Genomic DNA, 16,865 nt, shown 5'->3' with positions numbered 1-16,865 from the left:
AAAAAGCACAGATCTCAAACCTTATTCAAAAATTATCTTTATGTTGAAATACAGCGATGTGCGTATTGTGTAAATAGGGTATTAAAAGTATAAGCTCGATCTGCTAGACGCGTGGATGGTTAAGTGGGTAAGTGTACAGTACGAATATATAAAAAAATACTATTGCGTTACAAATACTTTCTGCCTCACACGCATCGCAAAGAATACAAAATAAATTACAAACGAAAACTACATTCGTCCGAAGAGTTTCCACTAATTACTATAAACAGCTGCCCGATAGTAGTTCTAGTTGCCAGGTTCCAGTTCATAGGCTCCAGGTTCTGGGTTCCTAATCCTGGATCCTGGGGCGATCCGGTGACCAGATCATGGCGTTGGAAGGGTATGCGGCTGGAGATGAGTTAAATGATCGATGCGAACGCGAGGGAACGATAAAATGATGCACATCCGTGCATGGATGATGAGCGCTCCGGTATCTTAGAGGACGTGTCGATTGTGAGCCAGGGCGTTTAGGTCCTGGGGCGTCACGTAGCCATTGATTTGTGGCTGGAGGCGAGAGTGCTGGTTGCCGCCTCCCGGCGCCCCACCAGCGTTGTGCGTTGGCGATCCCACGGTGGCGGCCAGAGGGGGCTTTATCAACCCACCGCGCTGCAACTGCTCCATGGTGGTGTAGCCGATGTCAGCCATTTTGGGCGTGGGTGCAGCTGGACTTGTGGCCCCAACCGACGGCCCCAATTGGAGCGGTGGAGAAGCTGCTGGCGAAGATCCCGCAAAGGCTGGCCCTCCGGCTTGCGACAGCGGAGCTGCGACGAGCGGCTTCAGCTTGTGCAGATCCGAGGCCTGCACGTAGTTGTCCATGTTGAGCAGGTGGGCCGGGGGGAAGAAGGTGGACGCAGCGGCTGCGGTGGCGGCAGAGGGTACTGGTGGCGACCCAAAGGGTTGAACTGGAGCCGGGTTGAGTCGAGACTGTGGAATGGGAACGGGCACATAGCCGCTAAGCGGAATCTGCGATAGCGGCTGGGACATCGGAGCGGGCATTGCATTCGAAGGAACTGGGAACGTGTGACCATTATCTGAGGGACCATTGCCGCCCCAGCTTTTCATCTGTGTGGGCTTTATGTAACCGTTGGTATTCCTCTGCTCCCTTTCCATGTCGTTACCGCGCTGCTGTTGCTGCTCCCGCTCCCTATCCTGCTCACGCTCCCTCTCCCGCTCCCTGTCATTCTGCACGAGAAGGCCGTGTCGCATGGCCAGGTAGCTGGTGGGCGGACCAACTGCACTTATTGGCCCAGTCTCGTGGTTGTCATCGTATCCATCGCGATCCACGCAGCCGCCGCCACCAGAGGAGGACGCTGTGCGCAGCAGCAACTTGGAGCTCTCACTGCCGCAGCTGCTGAAGTCGTGCGGCAGATCCTGGGGCGTGTATGGCGGCGAGTCGTCCACGCGGGTACAGACGATGCCTCCGCTGACGGACGAGTCTGGTCCGAGACCCAGGCCCAAGCCACCCATGTCTATGGGCTTCTTCAGCGTCTCCATGATTCCCTGCGGCAGCACAAGATCGATATCGGACATCTTGCGGTACTTCTTGTACACCAGGTAGAAGATGACGCCCAGCACCAGGATAGCCACGGTCACCTCGATAGTCTGGTACATGGCTTTGACGCTGTGTGTGTCCGGTGTGCAGATGAACCCGTAGATACCCCAGTCGGATTTGTAGAGCCGGTAGGCGGTCATGTTGGTAGCGTATGCCTCGAACTGCAGACGCTCCTCTTCGCCGAGTGCGTTTATGTGTACCTTGCATTCCTGGCTAGTGGCCGACATAAGTAGAGCGGCACCTTCCGCTGCATCCGCTCCGTCCAACTGCGGATGCTGCTCCACGTTGATCGCACGCACCGCCAGCTGGAAGGGATTGTGATTGGTGCAGCGCGGCGTGGCCATCACATAGGAGAGGTTCCCACCCGGCAGGATGGTGCTTGTCAGGCAGCTGGCGTTGTTGTCGCGCAGCGAGATCTCGTAGAAATCAATGCGTCCCGCTGGCGTCCTCGGCGGCTCCCAGTCGAGACGTGAGCTCTGGTCCGGGTTGTTGATCACGTACAGTTTTGGCGGCGAGGGAACTGCACAAACGATTAGGAGGATTAGTATGCATTGCCTATTTATAATGGTTTATGGAGCAGATTGCTGATAACACTCCTAATTTGAATGTTAGCACCACCAATGAAAGCACTTACCTCCGATGGCCGTGCTGAAAAGGATCACATTGCTGGGCTCCGAGGGATAGACGGTCCGCGCACGCACGCTGACCTCGTACTGGGTGAACGCGGTGAGATTGCCCAGCCGGTAGCTAATCGGCTTCTCATTGTTCACCAGCTCGTCGGCGGAGGCACTTACGCGGAATGTCTCGGTGACGTTGTCGTGGAGCGAGCGGAAGGTACCCTCGTAGGCGCGCACCACGCCGTTGGCCAGCAGCGGTGGCTTCCAGGCGAGCTCCACGCTGGCGCTGGACACCCGGACTAGCTGCAACTCGCGCGGCTGACTGGGCGCCGCCTCTCCGGTGCGGTTCACCAGCTCGTCGCTGTACTTGCTGACCCGCGAGTCCGAGTACATGAGCATCTTGACGCTGTAGTCCGTGTAGGGCACCAGATTCTGGATGACGTGCTTGTTGGTATAGCGATCGATGGTCACCGTGGTGCAATTGTCCGGACGGCCGGCCGAGCGCTGGCAGTAGGTCAGATTGTAGCCGGCCAGGATCACCGCACAGACGCGCTCCGACCAGCTAACAGTCAGCGACGTGCTGGTGGCCACATCGATCGAGGGCTCCATCTTGGCCAGATCGTCCTTTTTGTCGCTGCTGCAGATCGCCCAATGCAGGCCCGTGTTATGCGTATGGTAGTTAGCCGACACGGCCATGTGCAGGGTGAGCAGTTGGTCCGGTGACGTGGTGAAATGATGCAGGCCACTGGCCACCTCCGCGAAGCGTATCGATCCCTCGCACTCCGACTGCAGGCCCGGCTTGGGCACGCACCAGAACACGGTGTAGTTCTGCAGTTCCAGCTGATCGCTCGGTGGATCCCAGCTGAGCGTGTAGCTCTTGTTGGTCGGGTGGTACACGCTGCGTATGTTCCTGGGCTCGCGCACCTTGAAGTCCCGATTGCTTATGGGGCCGATAGTCATCGGGGTGGCGTTCACGGATAACCCCTGGCTGTTGCTGCTGCGGATGAGAAAGTGGTGGACGGCACTCATGCTCCAGTGGTCGATCATCGCCGAGTTGGACTCCACCTTGATGAGGCCAGGATCCCTGAAGGAGTCAAGCGGAGGTAAATTAGGTGATTACTTATTAGGCGCAGTCCTAATAGCTAATGTATAGTAATACAAATATATATGTATATGCATATCTAAACTGCACTTTAATTGGTTAGTGTCTCGACTACCAGCTACCTCGTTCCCACATAATACGTTTTTCAATAAGTGCTATCTGTTACAACGCATCAAACATGTAAACAACCAAACATGTAAATTTAAGCCACAAAAAAGTTTAAAATGATGAGGAGAAACATTTTTAAGATGAGTAATAATAATAAAACGCGTATTAAATACGGATTCAAAATTCAAGCGAAGCTAGGTTCAAAAGTGCAAATGCGGTATTCTATTAGATTGTTCGTAAATTTGTATTTTTCTTGGTAATTATTGATGTGCTGGAACTAAAAAAGTTATCTGTTATGATTAAAATTTCCAATCTTTTTGGGAATAGAAAATACATTTTTACAAGTCTTTAGTAGTTTACAAGTCACGAGTAATTTAATAGGGATAATTTGGCGAGTGTTCAGATGATCCAAAACAGGCGACCTGAAAACTTTAGTAATGCACCCTATACACATATGTATATATAAATACAGATTGTTATTAAAACAATAGTATTATCTTTTCTCAGAATATTGAATTACAAGAAACTCCAGTACGCGGAATAGCAATCCTAATTGAAATGGAAAGACAAGTTTTTATCTACGTATTCTATTTATTCTACTGAACCTACGATGGCGAAACTGATAATTGGGTTTAGCCCAGAATCAATTCTATATATTCTTTATGCATTTTTAATGTTTTTTGTGCAATTTGAACAATTTTGATTTCATTGGAATTTGAAAAATTTTGATTTCATTGGAATTTTTAAAGCTCTGTGGGGAGAAGAAGAAACGAATTTTTTTTTATGTCCTATTGTGTTGATATACTGTTTGCTTGTACTAAAACCCCAAAAAACTAAAACGAAACAAAAAACTTAAGAAAAAAATATTTCAATAAGAACTACGCAGATGAAACAATTTCAAAGTAATTTAATGCGCAAAAAAGAACGCAATCAAAACGCAGAAAATCCCACAACAAATCATTAATTGGCTTGAAAAAATAGTTTTATATCTTGGCACTTTTTTATGAAAACTAAGTCTCGAATAAATAATTACAAACATTACTCAAACTTCTCCCATTGCAAACACTACAGAAAGTTATTCGAACCCTTTGGAATAATTCTATGGAGAAGACTAGAAGACTGTGTCTTTATGTCGTTAAAAACCTTTGATATCAGAGATGTTTGGCCTCGAAATTGCCATTGTCACCGGCTCGGGTTCTTATCTCGCCAAGATTGGTACTGCTCCAGGCTTTGGATGTTGGAGACAAACATGTGTTCCTATGTACATACATAGGTGGGTGTGTGCACTATAAATATCTGGCTTGTTTTTAGCACATCTATTGAGTGTTGCTGTTTTCTGATAAAGAGAATCCAGAATCCTCTGGAAAATCCACGCCTTACGCTCCGAAAATGTGTAGATATACAGACTCCGAGCTGGAGGGAACTGGAGAGCCTCCTCCGAATTCCGTGGAAGTGCATTCGCCCAGAACGCCGCCCAGAACGTCTTCCCATTAATGAACGTGTTTCTGCCTCGCCGCGCCACTGGCGTGCATGTGTGTACATCGGCACTTCGGACGAATTGTTAAAAATAAACATTTTCAGCGGAACCCCTACAATGGAAATGTGGCTCCCGGCGTGTGTGCTTGTGCAAATACTACGCCGTATGGCCGTATGCCTGTGTGGCTCGCCCTACGTATTCGCAAGAAGTCGTCGTTCCGGCGAATCTCTCCGGTGACTGGAGACAGGTTTGCCAATGCCCCACTAATTACTAATTAGGTGCCAAGCACCTCTTACGGCGCACAATCGTACACTGATGCATATGTACATACGTATCTATCCCAGATCCGGTACTCACACGGCTGTTCCGTTGATGCGATACTCGCTGATGGAGTACCGAAAGTCCGGCCCGTTCAGCTCGTGCTCCTCCAGCGGCTCCCAATAGAAGCGCATGGCCTTCTCCGACGAGTAGACATAGAAGCTGCCGTAGGTGACGCGGGGCGGGCGACGCGGCGGCGCCGGTGCGGTGGCAAAGGCATAGATCATGGGCTCGCTCCAGAGCGTGTTGTTCTGGTTGGCGCGCACGCGCACCCGCAGCGTATAGTTGTAGCCGGCGAAGGGCAGCTCCGTAAGGCAGAGCGTGTCCTTGATAGTCAGCGTGTGGTTGCGCCAACTGGGTCGGGTGATCGGATCGAAGTTCTGCGGCGTGACGCGCACCTGCCAGACCAGGCCGCGATTGTAGTTGGACCGACGGGGCATCTCCCACGACAGGCACACGGAGCTCTCGGTCCTATTGAGTAGGGTCAGGTTTTGGCCAGGTCGCGCCGGCACCAGACGCTCAAAGTGGTTGATCGTGATCGGCTGCGTCTCGTGGCCCAGGGCGTTGGAGATGGACAGTCGGAAGTAGAAGGTCTCGCTGAAGCGCTTGTAGTTGTCGTCGGTAAGGTTGCAGGTCACCACTGGCGCCGAGTCGAAGTTGCAGTCCAGGGTGTTGCTGTACCGCCAATCGTTGTTGGTGTTGTAGCTGATGTTGTACTTGGTGATGACCGTGTTGGGCGGCTGGGTGAAGTTGCACACCATGAACTGGAAATCGTAATCCAGGCAGTTAAAGTCGCGCACCAAGAGCGGCCTGGTGCCCACGTAGACCTTTGACTTGTTGATCACATACTCGTCGCACATGCAGTGGTAGTCGTTCTCCTGCTCCATGGCATTCGTATCGCTGAACAGGATGGTGGTGTTGTTTAGGATCCGGATGTGCTTGGCATCGCGGTAGACGCGACCGCCACCGGTAAAGTATAGCTTCTCCACGGGACAGTCACCCGCGCTCTTGCCGGTAAAGTAGTCCTCGTTGAGGGTGCAGCTCAGATTAAAGTCGCCGCCGATGAGCTGCTCCACCTTGGAAGGAATTACCCAGCCAGGGTCCAAGATGGCGTTAGCGCCACCCCGGCAGCCGGCGAGCAGCATGAGGAGCAGAACGAGCTGCACCTGAGCCACCATGTTTCTGGTCCCTGTCCCGGTTCTGGTACTGGCCCCAGTCCTAGTCCTTATCCTAATCCCCTACAGCCGCTGCTGTTAAGGTTCACTCTATTTTGATGGCTCTCTCACTCTTTCTCTCTGTCTTTAGCTCTTTTGCTCTCTTTCTGTCTCTCTCTCGCTCTCACACACGCGCACACCGACACGCCGCTCTCTCACACACACAAGAACACCTTGCTGGCCGTGGCACTTGTTGGCTCTGTATTGGTGGCCAGTTCTCGGAAACCGTTTATACGCTGCGTTCCTGGAAGTGGCTCTTAAACATTTCACTGCCCAGGTGTGGGCTTCTCGTCCGGGGCTACACTGTTCGGCACTAATTCACGGATACGGCTGTCACAGCACTGCAATGCCAATTGCTCGCTTCGCACCTGGTACTGTTACTGTTTTGTCTCTGGTTCTCTCGCAAATGCAGAATCCTCAGTTGGCTAAGGACGGTGATCGCTCTCCTCCCTGCCCCCGCTCGCGTTGCAGACGATATAGTCGACGGTTTGATGGTCTGCAGTGTGACCGCTTATCGAAACTTATCGCAGCCCGATAAGCGATATGACAAGGGCTAACTGGCGCCGAACGGTCCCATTGCGTGCGATATGTGCAAGCCATTGCTTTCCAGCCGTAATTCAAATTGTAAGCTACTTTTTGCTCGCATCTCTGCAACAGTCTCTGCCAAAAACGTTTTCCAACCGAGCAGACGGCTTGGCAGCGGCTAAGATTCGTTCGACGCTTCAATTACCTGTTATCGATATATCGATTGGCGATACGTCAGCCCTGGCGTGTGTAAAAGTCAAAATCGAAACCGAGCGTGAGTATGTGTGTGTGCGTGTGAGTGAGAAAGTGACGAATTACTTTTCATCAAATGGGAAATAGTTTAGTTTGAAAACACGTATCTATCCAGAACACAGAAAAATTACAGACGTGACAACATCTAGAAACAACAAGCTAAATCGGCGCAAATAGAACTAAACGAGAACACAAGAACTACACCATCGAAATGGCGGAAGGCGGCAGCAAGCGCATCAACGTGGTTGTAAAAACGCCAAAGGACAAGAAAACGGTCGAGGTTGACGAAGATTCTGGAATAAAAGACGTGAGTACGAAGCGCGTGACCCGCCTGGTTGCAGGTGGGTATCCAAAACCTTCTGGCCCTTTCCATTCATAGCGATGGGCTCACTCAACCCTGCTCTTTGCCCACACCCCCCCCAAAGTATTGGGCAATTAGTGCCCGTAATCGTGGTACAGTGCACTTTGCCTAAGCCGCACACAACACACGCAGCTGGTACAGTGCACTTTGCACAGTACAGTGCTCGCTCGTCGCGTAGCCACTGAGAAGGGTGGTTCTTCCACACATCACACAACACCCATTAACCCACATAAATTGAAGCAGGGGCATAGAAAGACACATTTAATTGAAAGGGGAACTAGATCATGGGCCCATAATAATGACAACAATCACACCATTCTCGCCCCACAGTTCAAAATTCTGGTTGCACAAAAGTTCGAGGCGGAGCCCGAGCAGCTCGTGCTCATTTTTGCCGGCAAAATTATGAAGGACACGGACACGCTCAAGATGCACAACATCAAGGACAACCTGACGGTGCATCTGGTGATAAAGGCGCCGACGCGCAACAACGAGGTGCCGGCTCGCCAGCCGGCTGACGTGCGCCAAACGCCCTTTGGCCTGAACCAATTCGGTGGTCTGGCCGGAATGGAGGCACTTGGAGCCGGTTCAAACACCTTTATGGACCTGCAGGCGCGCATGCAGAACGAGCTGCTCAACAACAGCGACATGCTGCGCTCCCTGATGGACAACCCGCTAGTGCAGCAGATGATGAACAATCCGGAAACCATGAGCCAGCTGATCACGTCAAATCCGCAGATGCAAGACCTGATGCAGCGCAATCCCGAAATCTCGCACATGCTTAACAATCCGGACCTGCTGCGCCAGACGATGGAGCTGGCCCGCAATCCCTCGATGCTGCAGGAGCTGATGCGCTCGCACGACCGAGCCATGTCGAACCTAGAGTCGGTGCCGGGCGGCTACAGCGCCCTGCAGCGCATCTACCGCGACATCCAGGAGCCAATGATGAACGCGGCCACGGAATCTTTTGGTCGCAACCCCTTCGCCGGCCTAGTCGACGGCGGTGGCTCGGGAGCCGGCATCAATCCGCAGCAGGGCACCGAAAACCGCAATCCCTTGCCGAATCCTTGGGGCGGTGGCGGTGCCAATTCGGCAACCAATGGCACAGGCAGTGGCTCCGGCGCCGGCAATCGGACGGGTGATTTGCCACCCAACAATGTGCTCAACACGCCGGCAATGCGAAGCCTGCTCCAGCAGATGGCCGACAACCCAGCCATGATGCAGAACCTGCTGAACGCGCCGTACACGCGTTCCATGATGGAGTCCATGTCCCAGGACCCGGACATGGCCTCGCGCTTGTTAAGCAGCAGTCCGCTTTTGTCTAACAACCCCGCCATGCAGGAGCAGGTGCGTCAGATGATGCCGCAGTTTATGGCCCAAATGCAGAACCCCGAGGTGATGAACATGATAACAAACCCGGACGCAATGAACGCCATCCTGCAGATCCAGCAGGGCATGGAGCAGCTGCGCAGCGCCGCCCCAGGTCTGGTAGGCACCCTAGGCATTCCACCACCACCACCGGGTGCCGGCTCCGCAACGGATCCAGCCAGCGGCGATGGGAGCGGGGGCAACAGCGGCGCCAGCACCAACAACGTCTCGCCGAACAGCGGCCTCAACGCTGGCAACACCGGCACCGGTGGCCCAAGCCTGGCTCCGGGCGGTGGTCCCAACGCCCAGCTCTTTAACGACTTCATGGTGCGCATGCTCAACGGGATGTCGAACAACACGGACAGTACACAGCCGCCGGAGGTGCGCTACCAGTCGCAGCTGGAGCAGTTGAACGCGATGGGCTTTGGTAACCGGGATGCCAACTTGCAGGGTGAGTGTCTTAGTGGGTCCCTGGCCGTGTGGCGTTCGTGATTCTAATCCGCACCCTTGTGACTTACAGCTCTGATCGCCACCTTCGGGGACATCAATGCGGCGGTAGAGCGACTGCTGTCCCTCAACCAGTTGTCCTTGAGTTAACAACGCTAAGCCATTTCCAAACTGTACACAACCTGTCTATATATCTACGAACTACATCTATATCTACCACCACAGCCCTGAAGAACGCAAACGAGAACACGATGAGAAAGGGGTCCTTTTCCCAAACACCCCGCCCACAAATTCCACGGTCAGCGCTGCTGATCGCTTGTTTCCCCATCAAGCCGGAAATATCTTGAATCCTTCATACCCACCCACATGCCAACATTACCAACACACCAACACCCCTACAACACAAACAGGCGGCTCCACACGAGCATAGGAGCCTTGAAAACGGAGAGATACTAGAGATAGATGGATGATATGTCGCCGGTGAGAATATTAGATAGAGATCGCATACCAAAGTGTCAGCACTTGCGTAGTTGATATCATTTTTTTTAATTATTTACTTTTCGAGAGCTCGGATAGAAACGAACGCTCTGTTAGACACCTGATAATCCTTAAAGCGGAAATGTGTTAACCGAACACCAACTAGAATATGCATACATAATGCATAGTTTTGCACGCCCAGACACAACAAACACACACACACACTTCAACCGAAATGTTTCACGCATTTACCCTATCTGCGAACTTCGTTGATTTTCAATAAACTTAAACGGGCTTGTGCTCTTTTGTCAGTGATAATGTAACTATTGTCGTAATGTAACTATTGTCGTAAGCACATGTGAATTCCAGTTTTGTGCTCAAGAGAGTGCGTGACGGCGGCGCTGTTCCAATGTGCAATGATTGGAGCAGAAATCATAAGCTCTAGGATCAGACAAGGTAGTATCCTGTGCTCTGGTCGGTCAGTCTAGTTTTAGTCGGGTGCTAGTGGTGGTTACAGCGGCAGTCCTTCTGATTCACCTCCCTTTCTCGCGATCCGAAAACGTTCTGGATATAACACAACTGCAAACAGGACAACGTACAGTAGATATCGGCTTTATGCTTACATGCGAATATGCTATGAAATGCATACAAGCAATACAAGTAGTCAATCAAAATGGTTATCGATTCGTTAATATAAGAGCAATCTCCAAGCGTTATTAATCCCATCCCGTTTTCAGAGGAATACAATTGTAAAAAGTTGTTGCACACAAGCAATTGCATGCTAACGATATCTACTGTAAGTTAATGTGTGTATATACATAGATATATATATATATCAAAATATTCCATGGTGTTAACAAAAGACGTAAAACTATTTAAAACTCCTTAGTAAAGAGAGAATCCCCAACAATAATTTGTAATGTAATTTACTCTAAGCTTTCGTATGCCTATAACCGACTATTTGGGTTCCCATTTTTGATTATTTTCAATCACATACTTTCAAAACGCTTTCCTCTGTGCGCTCACCGTTTATATAAGCTAAGAATTCAGTGTATACCCTGTAAGTGCCACCACCACATAGCCTCGCTCCTCAGGTGAGCCGACTTCATCGTGCGATTTGGTTGGTGGCTGGTCTGGTGGGCTAATGGGCTAGTGGGCTGGTGGTAGCGGTAGTGGTAGTGGAGCTGTACCGACTCGAAGGCGATCGGAAGAACCACGTTTATTTGTTTAGTGAAGGAAGTGGTGAGACAAAGTAATTGAATGTAAATGATCACATGTTTTAAAACAGTAATAAAGCTACTTTGGTTTTAGATTATAGCCACCCTCGTGTTTTACTATCATCCACTTCCAATGCACCCGAATTCCAGCTCACCCACTTCAGCTGTTGAGTCTGCGCATAATTAGTAGCTAATACTTTTTAATTGACATTTCTTGCCTTTACTGCAGCTTAAACGTACAAAATAAATTAAAATTAAAACTAGTATCACCACGCGCAATGCTCATGCCGACCAGTTATCCAGAACATTCAAGATCCAGTCCATGTAGTAAGTCACATTGGTGTAGACATTTAAGCCTGCACAGGAATTCAGGCCGTAGATGATAAAGCCGAGCTGGAAGGTGCGATACCTGCCCATGTGCAGTGTCCTCGCGCTCATGGGGCTACCGGAATCCCCTAGGCACGCGTTGCTGCGGACGCATATCTGGGACTCGTCCACCTGCCTATTGAACTTCGAGCTGCAATTCTGGCGATCAATGCGCTCGATGATGCGGTAGCGTGCTTCAGTTGTGCCCCAGTCGGTGATATGGAATCGGTCGACGGCTGGCCCTGTCCCATTGATGAGCAGGCAAATGGGGCGGACAATGTCTAGGAGATAGGCAGTTCTGGTTCAGACTTTGGAGTGCCACGGCTGGATATGCCACTTAATTACCTGAGTACTGCACCGCATGCTGCATCCGAAGTATGGCTATGTCGTTCTGTTGGGTTTGATTATTGAATTCCGAGTGAACGATCTTCTTGTCGACCCTAACACAATTTGGATCCAGCCTGCAATATTCTCCAGGATTCCGTCGGTCGGGCGAAAAGGTTGTACCAAAGTGCACATGCCTGCAGGAAGAGAGATTTGGGCTCATTCCCAAGCCAACACACACATACATGATAATGGAGGACTTACATTTCATCAGTGAATACGCAATGTGCTGCCGTCAAAACAAATCCTGTAATAGTTCAAAGATCGCCTTGCGTGAATAAAATAAGCCTCATTCATCATTTGATTGAAACACTCACGAGATTTGATGAGAGAGCCTCTGCATTTGACCTCGCCGTTCACTATCAGCGAAACCATCCACGGATTCGCCAGTCTATTAGTCCGGGTACCACTGTACGATCTTCCGCATGCCCTGTCGAGCAGGAGAGCCGATCCTTCTTGGGACTCTAGGCACAGGAAGGCCAGGATCAGGACTGCCGCTATTACTTTTCTCATTGTAGCTCTAAACCTGGACTGAAAACTAAACTCCGCGCCATTGGCTTAAATATGGCCCTTATCGGGAGTTCTTCGCTTCTGCGAAAGGTACAAATTCGGATAATTTTGGAACATATGACACATATCCATCCAAATCCATACATTTACGCACTTTTCTTATAAAAAATTGATGAGTTTCTGATTAATTGGAATAACGGAAATGAATTTCGGACGTTCATTTTATTTGAAATATGACTTCTTTGTTGATATTCGAACTTCATATTCCATTTATTATTATTATTATATTATTATTACTACCTATGTAAATTTGGAACCCTTATGCACATAAAACAAAGAAAAAGGACTTGGATTGGATTAGAGAAAGATACACTGATGGTGCGAAAGAAAGGGAGTACTCTTCTCATCTAAAACCCTATAGCCTCAAATGATCTGCCTATCTTAACAAGTTATTGTAAATTAATAGAAAAATTTCTTTTAATAATTTGCGCGATTTTCTAGGATAGGCTATAGCATAGCCTATAGACATATCATTCCCGTTCCGACTTTTAATGGCTATCTATAAAACTAGTCTATAGAATCGGACGGAAGGACTTCCTCAACCATAATACAAATCTATTGTATCTAACAGTTATTCATTTATTATTCTTTTTTATTGAAAATCGCGAAAGTGTAATCATATACCATAATCATATGCGTCGAATAAAAGTGAAATGACGTCGGAGGGCATAATGACATCTTCGGTTATCGCTGCGATTATGAAATTTCCGGCATTTCCGGTACGCCTATTTACATTGGAAGCTGTGGATGGTCACATAAGAGTGCCTGGCCAACCGAACATTTTTTACAGGAATTAAGCCATAAATCGAATCAACGTAGCGTCAATAATAAAAGGAATTCGAACGCTTTATTTGAGTAAAATCGCAATCAGCTTACAAACTTAACTACTAGAAATCGGTGCGGCAAGAAGAACGAAATCCTGTGGATAAGAAAGGCATCAACATTCAGACAAAGTCTGACTTTCGTAACTTTTCCATGCGTTTATACATGTATGTACGTTTGCAATTGGTTTATTACAGCAGCGGCTTGAGCGAACAATCGAAAGACATTTAGTATAGTATGTTATAGTAAGTTATAGTACAACTACGGTTAAGGCACTCATACACTCTAGCACGCGCACAGGCACACACACCAAATATCGTACAGCTAGATAGGGGATTAGTCATGTCGGCGGATGGGGATTGGATGGCGACGGAGGCGGAGACGGAGAAGGTCAGAGCTCCTCGAAGAAGGCCACCCGCGCCTTGGTCGAGCCGGACTTGAGCTTCTTGAGCGTGGAGTATTTGTTCTCGCCGGCCTTGATCTGCGCCTCGCTTAGGATGTCCAGGTTGCTCTGGTTCTCCTCAATCTTGTGCGGCGCGATCTCGGAGCGCAGTGTTTGCAGTTGGTTTTGCACCTGCTTTTTGGAGTTGCGCAGATAGTCGAGATGGTTGCGCTCCATCTCGTTGGTGATCTGCTCCATCTCGTTGTCGGTAAGGATGAACTCCTTGGGCTCAAAGTCGTCCGAAATGCCGCTGGAATTGTCTCCTTGAACCAGGTAGTGCGACGAATGGGTGGTCAGCTCGGCGCCGCCGGCGGTCTCCAAGTCATTGGTTGAGCTACTGGTGATTAGGGAGGGCGTGCTGATGGCCGCCATGCTGGACGCCGTATTGGCTGCGTGTGACACACTGGAGGCGGTCAGCAGGCTGTCGGTGGAGGACTTGCGGCCGCTGTTGAGAAAGTCGAGCAAGCGAGCGGTGGCCTCGCGCTCCGCCATTTTGGCGCAGATCAGCTCCTTGCGCAGCTTCTCAGTCTCGGCCTCCCGCTTGTCATTCTCCACCGTCAGCTGGTGGACATAGAAGTCGGCGTCGCGAATCTTCTTTTCCAGGTCGTGCTTCTCCCGCTCGATTTTCATCTGTCGCTCGCGCAGCCGGTCCATTTCCGTCTTGAAGTGGTTTGCCTTGCACTCGGTCAGCTGCATCTGCTCCTCGTTGACACGGCTCTTCTCGAAGTACAGCTCCTTGGTCTCTTCGGAACGCCGCTGGAATATAGGAAGATACACAAATATTATACATCAGGAGCCACTGGGTGGAGTTAGCTTTACCAGAGCGTCGTTGGCCATGCGCATCTCGTTTTGCAGGTGCTCCATGCTCTTCTCCAGCTCGTAGCGCTCGTGCTCCGCCTTCTCGCGAAGCTTCTTTTCCCTAATGAACTTCTTGCGTTCGATCTGGCGGCGTTGCTTCTCCTCCTTGGCTTGAGCCTTCATTTGCTGGATTTCCATGGTGTCCGGCTTGCGGCGGCGCATATACAGATCGTGGTTGCCCTTGCACAGGTCAAGAATCTGAACACGGAACAAATTTAGTATTAATATTGGAAGTTCAATAATAAAAACATCCATTTCAGTTGTTTGAGCTGCACTTACCATCTTGTTGATGTGGAGGTCCTGCGAGTAGAATATAAAATTCGAGACCTTGGCATCCACCAGGCGAATGGTGAACTTCTTGTCGTCGAAGCTGACGTGCCGTATCTCGTTCCACTGGAACGTGGTCTTTGGCGTTAGCTTATCGCGCTCGTCGTAGATGTTCAGGCCCACAGAGGTGACGCCCAGCCACAATTTGGTTTTGTTCTTATTCTGATGGGCAGACAAAGGATTAGATTCAGATACGAATCGCGGAAATTAAGGCTCTTACCGTAATAGGAAAATAGTTAACGCCGTACATGTCCAGGTCCTGAGCAATCTTCAGGTACTCCATCTCCACCTCGTCGCGCGTCATGGGCTCATGGTCCATATACCACGTCTTGATGCGTTCCTCCCACATTTCGGGCGTCATCTGGTACTGGTCGGTCACCCCCTTGGGCAGGAGCTCACCCCCGGCCAACATGCCGTCCTTGTAGGTCTCGTAGTCGTACGGCCCGTACTGCACGTGCACCGCGTAGGAGGCCAGCAGCACGGACGCCTCCGGGCGGCAGTAGATGTCCATGGAGAGGATGCTCTGCTTGACCTGCAGGAAGAACAGGTGCTGCGTGATCTCCTGGATCAGCTCCTCGCTGACGTTCTCCGGAAAGAACTTGGCGTAGAAGCTAAACACGTACACATTGTTACTGGCATGCAGCTCAACGCGCTGGTCGCGCACCCGCTTCTCCATCTTCAGCCAGGACACGTTGCTGCGGGTGTCGACGTACTGCAGCCCGAAGTACCAGGACTCGCGCAGCCCGATGGTGCGGCACACAAGGTCGAACAGATCCTGGCCGGAGGCACGCGGCTCCAGCTTAAACTCCAGCTCCGAGTCGAAGGTGCTCACCCGCACCGACAGGGAGCGGTTCTTTTTGGAGCCGAACGGGCTCATTGCGATTATGTGATGTGTTGTTGTTAGATGTGATGCGTGAGATGCAATTGGATTGGAATCGGAACTGAGTGCCCTCTTGTGGGCAATTCGTGGTAACCTGTTGCGTGCAGAGGGACTTGTTGCTGCCCTTGCTCCTGCTATTATGATCTTTGGTCCTTCTGATCCGGCTGCTCCTGTGCCAGCTAGTGGCCCAATTCGTGGTTGCTGCTCCTGCGGTCCTCACCAATCGCGGACTGCCTCATTTTGCAGCCAATTCGATGCTCCGGGCAATGGCAATTTTGGGCTGAAGGCTACGAGCGGAAAGAAAGAAAGAGTAAGGCGCTTCGTTTATGCGGGGTCGCGATTTGTGAACTGTGTGGCAACGGCATCCTGGCGCGCACTTTACGCAGTTCCACTCAGCTCCTTTGTGGTGAAAACTGATTGGGAGTTCGGCAGAAGGGATTACTCATCGATGGATTGCGATTATAGGCAACTTACTCGATGGTTTGCACCGCAAATCGCAATTGTACGACAATTTCCCGATATGCGCGGCATAAACACAGACAGTGTGACCAGCCGTGGGCTGGGGGAAAAAACTTCTCTAACAGACTCCTTGTATATTTAGTAGGGTGAATTCCTTACAATTTTACGGTAGTATTTAAATACTTAAAACTCCATCTCAAACCTCATAAAGCTTTAAAAAGTCAAAATATTAACTTTAAAACATATTAAACCCTGATCTTTCCATTTTTCAAAGTTTTCAAAAAGTTGCAAAATGGTGGTAAAAACCACGGTGGTAAAATACCATTGCGGTAAAATACCGCGAAATGTCTATTCAAATTTGACACTCTATTTTCCAATTGTCTGTTGTCCAATGAAAGTTTTATTTTAAAAAACTGCGATTTTGCAGCATGCATGGACGACTGAAACGATTTTACTAGCTATTTCATAAAAGATGAATAAACAAAAATACCACAAATTTCTAAATGAAGTTGCCACCCCATTGATGCATAAATACGCATATAAAAGTTTGATTGGCGACGAAGTGGGAAATTGCGTCCTTGAGCGCAATATTTGATTTAAATATTAATTATTTTTTTATTGTTTTCCACCTCCACCGGCTCAAGGTACAACTACCACAACGACCCCATTGTCCAAATCAAATTTCG

General features: G+C 49.8%; 4 protein-coding genes across 4 annotated transcripts; 1 reads left to right on the top strand and 3 right to left on the bottom strand.

The window, feature by feature from the left end:
• Positions 1–14: 14 nt before the first annotated feature.
• Positions 15–7,076, bottom strand: LOC6525150 (cytokine receptor). The gene is made up of 3 exons (XM_002100952.4): positions 5,253–7,076; positions 2,226–3,292; positions 15–2,111 (listed from the first exon to the last, which is right to left on the bottom strand). The coding sequence occupies exons 1-3, from the start codon at positions 6,389–6,391 to the stop codon at positions 475–477; spliced, it is 3,843 nt and encodes a 1,280-aa protein (XP_002100988.2). The 5' UTR covers positions 6,392–7,076; the 3' UTR covers positions 15–474.
• A 161-nt stretch (positions 7,077–7,237) lies between these two features.
• Positions 7,238–11,171, top strand: LOC6525149 (ubiquilin-1). The gene is made up of 3 exons (XM_002100951.3): positions 7,238–7,511; positions 7,896–9,381; positions 9,451–11,171. The coding sequence occupies exons 1-3, from the start codon at positions 7,416–7,418 to the stop codon at positions 9,525–9,527; spliced, it is 1,659 nt and encodes a 552-aa protein (XP_002100987.1). The 5' UTR covers positions 7,238–7,415; the 3' UTR covers positions 9,528–11,171.
• On the bottom strand, positions 10,827–12,334 carry LOC6525148 (serine protease grass). Its single transcript, XM_039370486.2, has 2 exons — positions 12,237–12,334; positions 10,827–11,735 (listed from the first exon to the last, which is right to left on the bottom strand). The coding sequence occupies exons 1-2, from the start codon at positions 12,332–12,334 to the stop codon at positions 11,354–11,356; spliced, it is 480 nt and encodes a 159-aa protein (XP_039226420.1). The 3' UTR covers positions 10,827–11,353.
• A 1,051-nt stretch (positions 12,335–13,385) lies between these two features.
• LOC6525147 (moesin/ezrin/radixin homolog 2) lies at positions 13,386–16,272 on the bottom strand. Its single transcript, XM_002100949.4, has 5 exons — positions 16,195–16,272; positions 15,061–16,007; positions 14,793–15,002; positions 14,475–14,711; positions 13,386–14,411 (listed from the first exon to the last, which is right to left on the bottom strand). Exons 2-5 carry the CDS (start codon positions 15,715–15,717, stop codon positions 13,605–13,607), a joined length of 1,911 nt encoding a protein of 636 aa, XP_002100985.1. The 5' UTR covers positions 15,718–16,007; positions 16,195–16,272; the 3' UTR covers positions 13,386–13,604.
• Between the last annotated feature and the right edge of the window lie 593 nt (positions 16,273–16,865).

The sequence above is a fragment of the Drosophila yakuba genome, chromosome X (genome assembly GCF_016746365.2).
Source record: "Drosophila yakuba strain Tai18E2 chromosome X, Prin_Dyak_Tai18E2_2.1, whole genome shotgun sequence".
Taxonomy (NCBI): domain Eukaryota; kingdom Metazoa; phylum Arthropoda; class Insecta; order Diptera; family Drosophilidae; genus Drosophila; species Drosophila yakuba.
The sequence above is the reverse complement of the archived record's forward strand: the minus strand, read 5'-3'. Positions and strand labels throughout refer to the sequence as shown.

Excerpts from the sequence above, each read along its gene's own strand:
- LOC6525150 (XM_002100952.4), bottom strand. The coding sequence starts at position 6,391 with ATGGTGGCTCAGGTGCAGCTCGTTCTGCTCCTCATGCTGCTCGCCGGC. Across the intron at positions 3,293-5,252 it reads CGCATCAACGGAACAGCCGT|GGATCCTGGCCTCATCAAGG; the intron begins GTGAGTACCGGA and ends TGACTCCTTCAG. Across the intron at positions 2,112-2,225 it reads TTTCAGCACGGCCATCGGAG|TTCCCTCGCCGCCAAAACTG; the intron begins GTAAGTGCTTTC and ends TCGTTTGTGCAG.
- LOC6525149 (XM_002100951.3), top strand. The coding sequence starts at position 7,416 with ATGGCGGAAGGCGGCAGCAAGCGCATCAACGTGGTTGTAAAAACGCCA. Across the intron at positions 7,512-7,895 it reads AAGATTCTGGAATAAAAGAC|TTCAAAATTCTGGTTGCACA; the intron begins GTGAGTACGAAG and ends CTCGCCCCACAG. Across the intron at positions 9,382-9,450 it reads CCGGGATGCCAACTTGCAGG|CTCTGATCGCCACCTTCGGG; the intron begins GTGAGTGTCTTA and ends TGTGACTTACAG.
- LOC6525148 (XM_039370486.2), bottom strand. The coding sequence starts at position 12,334 with ATGAGAAAAGTAATAGCGGCAGTCCTGATCCTGGCCTTCCTGTGCCTA. Across the intron at positions 11,736-12,236 it reads GACAGGGCATGCGGAAGATC|AACTGCCTATCTCCTAGACA; the intron begins GTACAGTGGTAC and ends AGTCTGAACCAG.
- LOC6525147 (XM_002100949.4), bottom strand. The coding sequence starts at position 15,717 with ATGAGCCCGTTCGGCTCCAAAAAGAACCGCTCCCTGTCGGTGCGGGTG. Across the intron at positions 14,712-14,792 it reads ACCTCCACATCAACAAGATG|ATTCTTGACCTGTGCAAGGG; the intron begins GTAAGTGCAGCT and ends TTCCGTGTTCAG. Across the intron at positions 14,412-14,474 it reads GCATGGCCAACGACGCTCTG|CGGCGTTCCGAAGAGACCAA; the intron begins GTAAAGCTAACT and ends CCTATATTCCAG.